The sequence below is a fragment of the Capra hircus genome, unplaced genomic scaffold, assembly GCF_001704415.2.
Source record: "Capra hircus breed San Clemente unplaced genomic scaffold, ASM170441v1, whole genome shotgun sequence".
Lineage (NCBI taxonomy): Eukaryota > Metazoa > Chordata > Mammalia > Artiodactyla > Bovidae > Capra > Capra hircus.
In genome coordinates, this window is record NW_017189785.1 from 163,037 (window position 1) to 176,666 (window position 13,630).

Genomic DNA, 13,630 nt, shown 5'->3' on the forward strand with positions numbered 1-13,630 from the left:
GGCCCTTTACAGGAAAAGTTTGCTGACCCATGGCTCAGAGCAATGGTTCCCAATTTGGGGCAATTTTGCCCTCCAGGGGATGTTTGGCATTATCTGGAGACAGTTTTGTCAGAACTGGGGATGGGGTAGTATAGTGTGCTACTGACATCTAGTGGGTAGGGATGCTACAATGCACGCGTCGGCCTCCACAACAAAGAATTATCTGGTCTCAAAAGACAATAATAGTGCTGAGGGTGAGAAACCATGGATTCGAAGAACCTAAGATATTTCTAGTAAAGGGGAAACTCCGTCCTTAGTAGGGATTTCCTTTAGTGAACACCCACCTCCTTAGTCTACAGTAGCTCACGAAACCGTTGCAATCATCCCTGCAAGGGAGTTGCTGATATTCTTTTACAGGGAGGTTTTGATCACAACTTGCCCCCAAACACACACAGCTAGCAAGTGTCTGGCTCCAGAACCGGTATTTTTCCACACCTCCGGGATGCCGGGGGCTCAGTGACGTCACGGGCGATTGTTGTCCCGCTCGGCTGCTCTCTAGGGTGCGAGTTGCACAGATGCAGGCCAGTGTCGTTTTCCCTGGTACCCCTTCCCTTCAGAGGTCTCCAAGGGCTTGGTGCGGAGAGGGTACCGACCACCTTCCGGTCTCCAGCATCTGGCTATTCGGGAAATGAAGGCGAGGGAAGGAAATTCCACCACGATTGTGGCCAGAATTATGAAAACTGACCACTGTCCCTCTTGCCCACTTGAATGCTGGGAGGGACAAGGAAGCTTCCCTCTCTAGTAGACCCTATTTATAGAAGGCTTTTGGAGTCATGCCCATGAATTTTCAGGATGTTCACATCACAGTAATAATAAGAGAAGCCATGCAGCATAGTCCTTTTCCTTCTGGAATTAAAACTCAATCAACTCTTATTCTATAGGATCTGGCACTCCACTTTCTCCACCTATTATCCTAGATGAGCTCAACGGATCAGTGAAATCCATGCTAATGAAGGAAAAGTAAAGGACTTCCCCCACCCAGCAAGCCTGCGGATATTTCAAACCCAGATGGGGGGTTTGGGCACAGCAGCCCACCCAAGAAGGTTACAAACAGGGTAACAGTGCCTCCCTGAGCCCCTCAAATCACCCTCTTGAAAGGAAGCCACCCACTCCTCCTAAGGAATCACCTAATAATCACACAGCCACTGAGCATTTCTTCGAATTTTATTGAAAATTGACATGGACATTATAAAGGTATCAAGCTAAACAGTGCTGGTTTTGGGATGTTTCTCCTGGCAAATGAAAGCCCCAGAGGGGCAGTGACTGGTCACATCTCTGAGCAAAAAGAACAAAGGAGAAGAAAGAAAGAATGAACACAGATTTTGGAAAACATGCAAAGAGGCTCTCTCAAGAGACACGGGACAGTGGAATGGCAATAGTTGTAGGGCTATATGGGGATGAGCACACTCACATGGTATTTCGATCCAAGTTAAACCAATGAATTTGGGGCAGATTTATCAACATCAAAGCTCTCCCTCCAGGTCCCACATTGAGCAGAAACCTCTCTCAAAACCCCAACTGGCCTTGGAAGGCTGAATGGAGTAATTTTGCTCTCACTAAGCTTAAACTCCCCCATTTCTCCTTTCCTTTCTCCACCTGAATGTTAGTAGATCCACTCGCCCCACTTGCTGAGGGGGTCTGCAGAAGGTCTGTGAATGCTGAAGATAGGAATGTTGCTTGACTTTCTCGTCCATATTCAGAAATGTTTAATAGTGGCTGTAGACAATCAACCCATTGAACCGGAGAAATGGTGTTTACAAGGAAAAACAGAAAACTCAAATGAAAAACTTGTGAACAGTACTTCCACACCCACAGCTGAGGTCTCCTGCCTCAGTCACTTACACTTGGGTGAGTCATCCTGCAGTTTTCTCTCTGAGGTTACATTGGGTCCATTCTCCAGCTCGGACGGATCTTTTCCTGCCTTGTTAGGTTAGGACAAAACACTTCCATTTAAAATACCATGTAAGTTGGGAGAGAGCTTCTTGCCTGGACACATGAACACTTGTTGAGTGTGTGTGTGTGTGTGTGTGTGTGTGTGTGTGTATGCACGTGTGCACACAATTTGGAGGGAGAGGAAATTGGTTGGTTTCTGGTTTGACACAATATGGAAACCCTAACTCTTCTATAATGGTAGTCTTCTCCTTTAGACTTAGTGCAGCTGCTGAAGACAAGATTAAAAAAAGCTGGAGAGGGAAAGAGAAAGAAAACATGAAATTAGCCAAAGAAAAAGGACATTCAAAGTAAGACAGGGTCAGGGAGGTGGGCAGTGTGAGGTAGCACAGATTATACATGGAGAAGACAGGTGAGAAATGGGGTCACTGATGGGCCATCACCACTGGAAAATCTGCTGAGAAGGTTTTAAGAACACCACACACCAGTTTCAAGCTTCTTGTTTTAATTAAAAAAAAAAAGCGCATATTGACAGCCACATGTGAATGCCAAATGATTAAAACAAACAAACAAAAAAACATAAACAAAACCAAAAGTGATCTATCCTGCATCTAGGAAAAGCAAACTTCTTGGCTTAAGAGAAATGAGGCGTATGTGTGTGTGTGTGTACATGTGGGGATTTTTCAGGAAAACCATTTCAGTCTAGGGTAGGGGTGGGGCGGGACACAGACCGTTTCTAATGACTGGTTTTGTTTCACCAGAAGTAAACAGAGTATTAGGGTAATTTTTTTTCTAATAGTAACAATTATACTCAGTAAAAATTTTTTTTCACTGAAGAAGGAAAAAAAATCTGTTTACAGTGAGACAAGCTACCCGATAAAATAAGCATTTTCATTATTTTACATAGCCTTGGTTGGCTTTATACAGGTCTCATGTTCACACACAAGTTAGATTTTTGTTTACCAAACTTCCTTGATGACAAGGGTCATCTCTGGCACCTGTTAAACTTCTGCACTCACATGCCTCATTCCAGACTCCCAGGAAAGCTGAGCAGCTAACAGGTGTCCATGACTCTTATCGTCAGCAGAAGCACTCAGTTCAGGGGCAGGACTAGAGTCCTCTGCTTTGCCCATCCCTGCCCACCCCATCCGCGAATATTTTTCTATGGGAAATAAAACCTCAAAGGTGCTCTAATACTAGCTATTCATTTTCTCCTGAACATCAAAAGACTTGTCTCCAGGAATGAACATGAACAGATTGAATCCATTTGTGAAAAGGATCGGGTCTCAGAAGACACTGAATTTAGCCTGACTTTTGCCACGAAACAGCCTTGGGACCTCTGGCAAAGTCCCTTCATTTCTCTGCGCCTCGATTTCCTCTTACAAAAAGTGGGTCCTACCTGTCTTCTGGGCCCAAATATCTCCTTTCATACAAAATTCCTGCCCAGTCTCTGAAGGTCTCCAAAGGCTGGGTGGCTCTAATACCTTTTGAAGTTTTCAGAACCACTCAAACCTCAAGTAGTTAATCTGTAAATAAATGTAAATGAGGGGACCTCCTATTTGTGATGCAAATAATTACTGTGGCGGGGGGGGGGTGTGGGGGGGCAGGGGATGGAGACCGTTAGTTGTTTAAGTTTGGGATCCTTGGGAAGCAGCTCTGAAACTGGTCAAAGCTGCAAATAAGAATCCTTTCCCATGGAAACTTGACAGCCTTAACTTAGCATCTCCCTGAGCCAAGTTGAGGATCCAAGCTTTTTTTTTTTGGCTTTTAAATCTCCAAGCATAGGGTCTCCTAAAATACTCCACTGTGTGACTTGGATTTTCTCAAGAAACTAGCTTCTGCTTTGGCAGCATCACCTTCATACTTGCTTCTGGCCACTCACCAATCAGTGACTCACCAAACAATACATCTCAAAACTGTCCTCTTGCTTTGCCAACAAGAAAAGATAAAGTGTGTGCATTCGTTTGCTTTCCGTTTCTACTTTTTGCTTCCTGTTATTATCTATTATTGAAAAGAGAACACCCCCTTCCCATTCTCAATACTTCAAAAAGGCCTGAAAATTTGGCATAGCCTTGTTTGATTGTGTGTTTTCAAAGCAAGTGACCAAAAAATAGAAATCTCAAAAATAAAAAAGGTCATGGTCAATGCCAGTGGGACTGTGAGGCAGAAATAGAAAGAAGAGGTGGGGCTTGAAGTGGAAGAACATGGCAGGGGCCGGGGACCCGGCTGCCTGGCACCCCAAAGGAAAGCTGTCAGTTACAATAGGAACCTTGGCTTAAAAGGCTAAGTGGAGTCCAGTCCAGCTGTAGCAGGGAATACTATTCAGTACACAGCCATGGATTACTGCAAAGGAAGGGCAGAGAAACGGCGTGTTAGCCATGGATCATTGCCAGTCACCGCCAGCTCTCACTTTCTCACTGGTCTAACACCAAAGTCCAGTGTTCCTCATGGCCCTGACAAGGGAGGGCTCTCAACTTCCAAGGGGTTCCCAAAGCCACTATCAGAGAGGCCCCATTATACAAATCCAGGCTAGAAGTTTTCAAATATCAAATCCTTAGAGGCAAAGTTAGGGACCTTCCAAGGCACAGCATCTCTTTTCTCTTCTTTGACTGACAGTCTCACCTCCTCTTCTTATTAAGAGACACATGCAAAATACAAATTGAAATTCATCATCATTAAATTCACTAAATAAATAGACTGGAAGATTCCTCAAAGCTGAACTAAAAACACTGATTCTTGAACCACTCGGTCTGGCAGTTTATGACACAGGATGCTTACACCTGCTACTGACCCTGCCTTGCTGGGATGGTGTGGCATTCTCAGGGAAATTACAGAGGAGATGTGAGACACCTCATAACAATTCCATAAGACACTCCGCTGGTACTAATAGTCAGGTTTATTCTCCCTCCTGCATCTGTAGGGTACTCAGAATTACAGAGAGGGACATTCATGCTATTTTCTTCAGCAGTTGTGTTGTCTGGGAAGGGCTGGGTGCAAATAAACTCATTCCAGGTTCTTAACAGAGTTTGAGTGCAGTCACTTTTACGTGAATCAAAACTGGAAAGGGCTGGGCTGACCAAAGGATCTCCTGGAACCCTCTGAGGAGAGGCTGTGGTTCCTGTCGGGGGCTTAGTGGTGGTTGGGGAAGCCAAGTGACTGCAGACTAAGGGGGAAAACCCTGCTGACTGGTGCTCACCCAGCCAGGCTGGATGCAAATACCTCGGGGGAACAAACAGCATTCGGAGTTGGAACAGGGAAGCTGGTGGTCCCGTGGAGCAGGCAGAACCCCTGCACATGTTACAGTCAAAGACAGGGCGGGAGTGGCCGGCTGGGGGCGCTGGGAGGGGCACTGGGATGCAGGATGCAGCTTTAAACCACGTGACTGCTGGCTTCTTGCCCAGAGGCCAGACTGGGTCCTCAGACTCTCGGGCTTCTATAAACCTTGGCAGGAAGAAAGGGGAGGGCACAGGTTGTGTGCCCCGCAGACGTGTTAAGGGGGAATTAGAGAAAGGGAGGCCCAGCTCTGTTGCGCAGGAAAAGGGCGTCTACAGGAAACCCAAACTGAAAATGAAAAGAGAAGTTGGGTTAATGAACGGATGGATTAATGTAAAAAACAAAACAAAGGTTAGAAGAAAATTGTCATGATGACTGATGGATAAATTAGAATATAGCTATGTTAGATGGTCTTAAGGTCTTGTTGTATTGGCTTCTGGGAACATGCTTTCTCTCTCATTCACCCCCACACACCTCTGAGTAGCGATTGTCATGGCATCGGCTAGTAAAATAATCAAGAGCCACAAGAATTCTTTTTCTCTCTTCTTAATGATTAGGTCCTGACTAGTGCTCCCGACCCAGACACCTTGTACAGGAACACCTTCAGCAAATCTCCAAGTGGCTCAGGCCACAGTACAGAGTGCCAGGCTCTCAACCAGTGATGGCCTCACTCCACAGCAAACGCCGAGGGGGTGGAGGTTTCACCTTAGAAGAGCCCCGGTCCACTAACTGGTCCCCTGGGGCAAGATCTGTTTAAGAAGTATCTGGGGGTGGTGACTGGCCTCTGCACCAGGGTCTAACCACAGTCACTTGGAAACCTGAACAATGGAAATCCATTATTGTTTTGTGTTCACTCTGCACTTTGAACTTTCTCCCATTCAAACTTCACCCTTGTGACATAAATGGGGACAAGTTGTATTGGTCCCCATCTGACTTATGAGGAGGCTGAGAAACACTGCAAGCCCAACTGACTTGCCCAAGGTCACAAAGAATCACAACCTACAGGGGCAGAGCCCGAATCCCTGGGTTGCTTGATTATGACTCTCCTTCACACCATAGTGTCCCTGAGAACTCCTTGCCTGTGGACCCAAGCCCCTGGTTTTATTTCTTTTTTTTTTTACCTGAACACATTTCTTTCATTAAAGATATTGGGGAGGGATAGTTAAAAGCATAAGCTGAGTCTATCTGTACAGTCTCTTCCTTAGAGTGAATACACACACACATACACACACACACACACGCATGAGGATGGCAATTTATACCAGAACCAGTTTTGCGTTCTCATTCCAGTTCTGCCAATAACTCCCTGTGTCAACCTCGGCAAGTCCCTTAACCCCATGCCTCCATTTGTTCATCTTGTGAACTGAAGACAAGCACCTTCCTCCTCTGCCTCACAGGACTGTCGTAATGTGAAAATAAGAGAGCGTGCGGAAAAACACTTTGAATAGTATTAAAAGATCCTATGAAAGCTCAGCTTTCTTGTTCTTCCTTGTCTATTTCCCAGGGGAAAAGAAACCTATAGAACACTGCAAGGGCTGGGCGGCCTGGGAAGGCTGAAATATTTTGCTAGGCGAACTGTCCATACATCATACTCTGTCCCCCTGCCAGAATACCTACAACTGTGTGTGGGCCACAGAGGAAGCGTTTTGTTCCAACTGCAGACGGCTACAGACGGCAATCTCTATTTGGTTTGGAACTGCTCTTGTGGTCTGCTGGGGAGAAGCATGCCAGAAAAAGCCAACCTGCTTAGGGTTGGGGTTGGCTGTTCCCACTGTTTGCCAATTGACTCTTGCTCGTTAATTGTGGCTTTAATTATAGTTTTGAAAGGATTCATTTTAGTAATGGCCACTACCACTGATTTGCTCGGGGAAAGCCGAACCAAACTGTGTCAAACCACGTTAATTTGGGTTTCACGAACTGAAAGCTAACTGAGCAGGATGCATCTTTCCTATTTTCCTCCTTGAAAATAGGGGGACCGAGGAAATACACGTGAACAGAGCATCAGCCACTCTGCTGGGCACTAGGACTGCGGCCATGGACATACACTCCAGAACTCTGTCTTCCTAGGTTTCATTCAAGTCAATGCACAGGGCTCCAAGTCTTGCCTTTAAGCCAGACAAGAAATCATTTCATTGTTCTTTAAGGGTTGTTTCCTTTGGCCCAATTTCATAGGCCTTATGTTTCAGAAGCCTCTATGGACTTCCTCTTCGGGATTTGCTTGAAAGTAGGATGTTCTGCCTGGAGAAGGCAATGGCATCCCACTCCAGTACTCTTGCCTGGAAAATCCCATGGACGGAGGAGCCTGGTAGGCTGCAGTCCATGGGGTCGCTAAGAGTCGGACACGGCTGAGCAACTTCACTTTCACTTTTCACTTTCATGCATCGGAGAAGGAAACGGCAACCCACTCCAGTGTTCTTGCTTGGAAAATCCCAGGGACGGGGGAGCCTGGTGGGCTGCCGTCTATGGGGTCGCACAGAGTCGGACACGACTGAAGTGACTCAGCAGCAGCAGCAGCAGGATGTTTTGCCAGCTGCCCAAAGTCCCCGGTGCAGTAGCTGCAGCAATTATTTTGGTGACTAACAGCAGGTTCTCCATTTAAATCATAAACTGCATGGTGAGTGTGAAGAAGTCTTCTCAATATTTTATATTCCCCGATCCAAACAAACCAAATCTAAAAGGCATTTATGAGACGAGGGTATTCTGAACCCTGACTAGAAATTTTATGTGAATGAATTGTTAAATTTGGAGGTGTGATAATGGTGGCATTGTGGTTATTTTTTTTAAGAGTCATTAGCTCTTAGAGATCCATGCTGAAGTAGTGACAGATGAAATGAGATGTGTTTTGCTTTACAATAATCCAGCCAATTTGGGGGCAATAAATGAGACAGGACTGGCTTATGTTGACAGTACTTTGGGGGTTGGGGGGTGGGTACATGGGGCTCCATTGTATTATCCTCTCTCTTCTTTTGTTCCTGTTTGAAAGTTTCTATGGTAAAGTTTTAAATGGTAATACACCTAATTATGTTAGATTGAAAATATTTGTGCTCCTCCCCACTCACTACCTGTCTAGTAAAATAGATCTGGAAGCTTAATCACTGCTGTAATCAACCTATAAACTATGTGATGCCAGGGGCTGCTTATTTACTCCTGTTGACATGACACCTAGCCCTCAGGAATGCATCTTACTAAGGTTACCTGCTTATCTCCTCATCAGAGGTGTTCATGAAGTTGGTACTTGTGGATAGAGTATAAGGAATTCTCTATAATATCTAACTCTTCATTTTCTTCTCCTTTTATTATGGTTTTGGGAGATTACATAGCCAAATGAAATTAGAAAATCTGAACCCCTCAGATAAGAAACAGCCTCCAGAGGGAAACAGAGAAGCAAGTTTCCATTGACTTGAAACCTTCCCAAACCTGGGGCTCAAAGCTGACCGTGACATTGCAGGACAGGGCTTGTGAACCCAACAGTTTCCCTCATCACTACAGTTTAGTTAATTTTGAAAGTAATGCTGAAGTCTCCTTAAGAAAAAAAAGTGGCTAAAATGGAAACCTCAAATACCTATCACAGGTTCCACCTAGGCTAGGTAGACAAGTCTGAAAACACCCCACTTTTAATCAGGAAGGCAAATATTGCACATGTACACTTGGAATCACACTAGACTATTTCTTAATATTATAAGTCACAAGAGAAAACCGGCTAGAACAATGAGGCAGCTTCTTTGATATTAGATATGTGTGTTGGGCAGGGGGTGAGACTTGGGGATATGTGTTCTAGAAGCCACTGCCAGTTCTATTTAGAGTTAATAAAGCTTACCAGGGCCCTGGGTATCATGCAGCATGCAGCAAACAGCAGAGTTAACTGTAAAACAGTAAGAGCTGATGAAGATGGAGTGAGCTTGGGGAGAAATCAAATATTATGAATTGATGCAAATAATGAAGAGTTAGAGGTCAAAGGAGATTAGGAGGAGTGGGGAGGGGAAGGTGGGAGGGTGGGCTGGTAGGGATCCCCTGAAACACCAGTACTTTTTCTTAACTTCTTTAAGGGCAGCCAAAGGAAATTCTCAGTAGGAGACTCTATTAGATCCAACCACCATCTCTCCAGAAGAAATGCTTCTACCCTCACTTTTGCCCTTCACCGCCCCCCTGCCATCATCACCATGGGACCAGAGTGACACCGGACTAAAGATGGGTCTTCCAGAGGTTAGGCAACTGTTTGGGGAATTACATAAGAAGCCCAGACCAGCAGACACATGTATCTGAAAGTATAGAAGACAGCAGGCTGTTTTGTCAGGCTCTCTTGTTAATAGGACGTGCCTGGTGTGAGTGAGGTTTTCACTCATCTCAAAATTGGAAAAGGGTGCCATCACCAGCTCCAAATATTCCTGGAAGACTGGAGAGACATGTCTCCTTATGTGGGGTCTTCGGCTTAGGGGTGGGGGTGGTGGTCAGTCAATTGGAGGTAACTAGAAGAAAGCCTGGTCTGGGAAGAACTTCCGCTGAACAGCTCAATGGGAACTATTTATATAGTTGAGTGTCAGTGGGGTCCCAACAAATGAATCTCCTAATTCCGGCCAGCAGGCTGTGAAACTGCCCCAGGGATCCTGTTAACAAACACCTCGGGACTGTGAAGGCAGCAGGTTAGAGTTGGAAGACTAATTTAGACTTTTCTGATCTTAAAAATAGGAATCCATTCCTGCCTACAACTAACACACCATTAGAGGTCAGTTAATATAGAGTGTGTCCAAAGAGGCTTTGTTTGGGGTAGTTGAATTTTATCATGTAATACCAAAAAAAAAAAAAAATGAGATCATCAGTGACTTTGACATACAGTGTTGTGACTCCATGACAAAAATCTCTGAACTAAATGGTGAAAATGCCCAAATGACACTTTTGAAAAAAGAATAATCAGATGGCAAAACTTAGTGCCTTCAAAGTTAAGACATTTTACTGTTGCATTTTATTCTTGGTGAAATGTGGTACTGCTTTATTCCTAAGTGATGAGCCAGGGGAAACAAGAAAGGAAGATGTTTCCTCCTTCCAGCCAGTAACTAGCAATGGAGTCCAGCAAAAAGTGGCTAAGAACAGAAGGCACTGACGATGGCCATGCTGTAGATCCTCAGACCACTTTAGTTTGGCTCCTCCAGTCACACTGCCCAAACAACCAGAGTGCAAGAGACCACTAGATGTTTTCCTGCTGTTGTACAGGTCCCATCGGAAATTTTTTCTCTTCTCTGGTTCTGGGATGAGGAATGGGTAACCCCAGCAAGCGAGGCCAGGGCTCGGGTCAGCATTCTTGACCCAATGGTAACCAGGAGCCCATACGTCCTGTGTCGCCAAACCCCAGGGGAGACAGACGGACTGTAGAGTCGTTCCCCAGTAGAGGGTGGGGCCTGCAGAGGATATTAGCATCTGAGGATTCCCTGCCAAGTTCCCAGCACCCCAGGCTGGGGACAACTAAGCACCCAAGAGGGAGGGACAGGAAGGGGTGAGAAACCAGGACTGGGCTGCAGCCTTCAGCAGCAATGCTTAAACTCTGTTGGCCACAGCCCTTAGAACTGAGGGGGGTGAAGGGGGCTCCAGGGCTGAACCACCTCCGGCATAGGATGAGAGCTGGCCTGGGAGCACTTCCAGCTCCCACCTCCCGGGGGGAGAGGAGGCCCAGAGGCCTCTGCTACCCTCTCTCTGCCCTTTTTTTTGTTCATCTCCTTCTTGTAACTTTGCAGATTCCCATCGTTTCCGCCTTTCTTCTTTCTACTCTCTCACTTGCCTTTTGCTTTTCCTCCCCTTTCCCTCCCTCTCCTCCTGCCTTGAGCTGGCAGGACTTCACCAAGTGGGCGGAGCAGAGGGGCTGGTCCTCTGAAGCCACACACAGCCCTCGCCTTCTCTCAGCTCCTCAGATGTAGGGAATCTGTGGGGCCTGTGGGGACACCGAGACCAGGTCCAGGGGCCTAAAGGAGCCTATCAGCCCACAGCTGGCCTCTGTCACCAGCCTGAGGGGATGAGCAGGAGCAGAAAGAGGCCCTCACCCCAGAGCAGCCTGCCACTTACTTTTTCTTCTCTTTGTCTCTTTTCAGAGTCTGTGAGCCTCCAGCCTGGGAGCCCTGGGACTGGAGCAGCTCGGCCGCCGTCTTCCTCTGTTTGAAAGCGTTCACTTCGTCATCCAGGGATTTCTTCTTATCCTCCAGCTTCTTCTTCTCGTCCTGGTGTAGTTTCTTCAGACGGTCAAACTTCTCATGCAGCTGGCAGGGAAGCACAGGGGGTTTGGGAAGAGCAGAGCTCAGCTGAACAGAGCACGGTGGGGGGGAGGTGGGGGGATGGAGTTGGGGGGAGGTGGGGATGGGCGGGCTAGTGACCATGACGGACCCTGGGATCCAAGGAGACATTTCTGCCAGGGACAGCTATAATGTCACCAAAGGGCATCATGTTCTGAATGGTTCTCTTCTGCCATTTTATCTCCACACTTCTGCTCCTGAATATGGTCAGGGAACCATGCATTCTGTCTAAGCAAGCATTTTATTTAAAGGAGTCCCCATAGTTACTACATATGAAAAATAATAACATCAGCTATAATGTAGAACATGTATTGAGTGCTTATTGTAGGCCAGGTACTGGCTTTTCTAAGCACTTTATATGTATTAACTCATTTAATCATCACAACAACCCTATGAGGCAGGTTCTGTTATTATCTGCATTTTATGAGAAAACAGAAGGTATGAGAAGTTAAGGAATTTGCCCACAGTCAACTCATTCTTTAGATGATCATATAATGAGATCTCTCAATAGGAAAGGGGCCCCTGCCTTTTCTTAGCCTCTCCAACTAGGGAGACTCATTGGAGATTGCAGAGAAAACTTCGACAGTGCTGAAGCTGGTCAAAGAAAACACGTGTCTGTGGTTGTGGAAGGAAAGAAAAGAACTTTAGAAAATGAAATGGATGTGGAAACCTCAGCTTTGATCAAGGGGAGGTTCAACTAGTCCTGATTAGAGTCAGAAACCCAAAGGAGAAGCGCAACAATGTTCTAATATGTTACTGTGATAAATGGATCAGGGGAATTAGGGGTGTGTGCATGCATGTTCAGTCGTGTCTTTACACCCCCATGGACTGTGGCCCATCTTCTGTCCTTGGGATTTTTTTAGGCAAGAATAATGGAGTGGAGTGCAGGTTGGATCCCTAGGTCAGGAAGATCCCCTGGAGTAGGAAATGACAATCACTCCAATATGCTTGCCTGGAGAATCCCATGGACAGAGAAGCCTGGTGGGCTACAGTCCATGGGGTCACAAAAGAGTTGGACACAACTGAGTGGCTGAACACACACACACTGGGGGTGTTTGGAATGTGATAAACTATCCTGAGTAGTAAGAGCAGCTCAAGCATCATTTCAGTATCTTTTGAGGATTCAGGAAGGAATGGAGGGTTCTACAGCCCTCACAGCACACCGTGGAGGAGGCTGGGTGTCCTATAGGTATCTGGGCCTGTCACCAAGTAAGGGGTGGTGGATGACAGACTTGTTGGGTCAAGTCACTCAGGGTAGGCTGCTGGTAGAAGCTCTGCTGATCAGTGGTGTCCAGTTGGCTTTTGCTTACTGGCCTTTCATTCATTCAAAGGATCACCTTACCTCTCTTCCTAAAAGTACTGGGTGATATTTTTCTTTTGAAAAGTGAAACTGAAATGAAGTCAATACGCTTGCCATGGGCTTTGGCAATAACACTGGAGAGTCTTGGCAGATTAAAAGAAGAAGAGACTTGGGAAGTAATTAAGTGCTCCTTTCTTTATGGGTTTCGAAGCCTAGAGAGCTGAAGCAGTTGCTGACATGACCAAAACTGTGGCTGAGGCCAATTAATCTGGCAGCAGTAGGGGAATCAGTAGTGGGACCTTGGAGGCAAGGCAATGGTGCAAGGGCTAACGGCAGTCTATTAGTCATGGCTTAAGTAAAGTCCAGATAGACCATCAAGCCTTAGTTAAAAACTCACTAGAGCTGCACAGATGTTCTTTAGCACTAGCATGAAATGGAATGGAAGTGGGTGGGAAACACACCAGCTGTCACTGGCTTAGGATTCAACACAGTACCCAGGACTCCCTGGGACCATCTTTCCTCATGGTCATCAGAGCAGGCAGGATGGGGCAGGACCGCCAAGAAAGTGATCAACTGTCCCTTCTGAGCTATGAACTCCCAGAAAGGGGGGCAAAAAAAATCAGCCTGCCCCTGACCTTGAGGGGCAATGTCAGGTCCTGAGTGCTGAGCAGCACTGCCCAATAGAACTTTCTGCAGTGATGGAAATGTTCAACATCTCATAGCCCCGAGTTGCATGAAGATTGAGCATTTAAAATATGGTGAATGCAAATGATAAATAGAGTTTTAAACTTTATTTCATTTCAGTTCATTTAAATAGCTACTATATGGGACAGTGGGGGTCTAGAGAATTAAA

General features: G+C 46.1%; 1 protein-coding gene across 4 annotated transcripts in view; it reads right to left on the reverse strand.

Moving 5' to 3' along the window:
- Positions 1–1,185: 1,185 nt before the first annotated feature.
- The window catches only part of SEPT6 (septin 6), a 76,566-nt gene continuing 64,121 nt past the window's right edge, over positions 1,186–13,630 (reverse strand). The window contains exons 9-11 of one of the 4 annotated variants that reach the window (XM_018044739.1): positions 11,254–11,444; positions 9,020–9,064; positions 4,808–5,490 (exon numbers count right to left, since the gene is read on the reverse strand). In XM_018044739.1, the coding sequence (XP_017900228.1) occupies positions 9,061–9,064; positions 11,254–11,444 (195 nt within the window). In that variant the 3' untranslated portion in view covers positions 4,808–5,490; positions 9,020–9,060. Of the gene's footprint in view, positions 2,223–2,417; positions 4,273–4,806; positions 5,491–9,019; positions 9,065–11,253; positions 11,445–13,630 lie in introns of those variants that run through there. The other 3 variants (XM_018044738.1, XM_018044736.1, XM_018044737.1) reach the window with 3 other exon arrangements.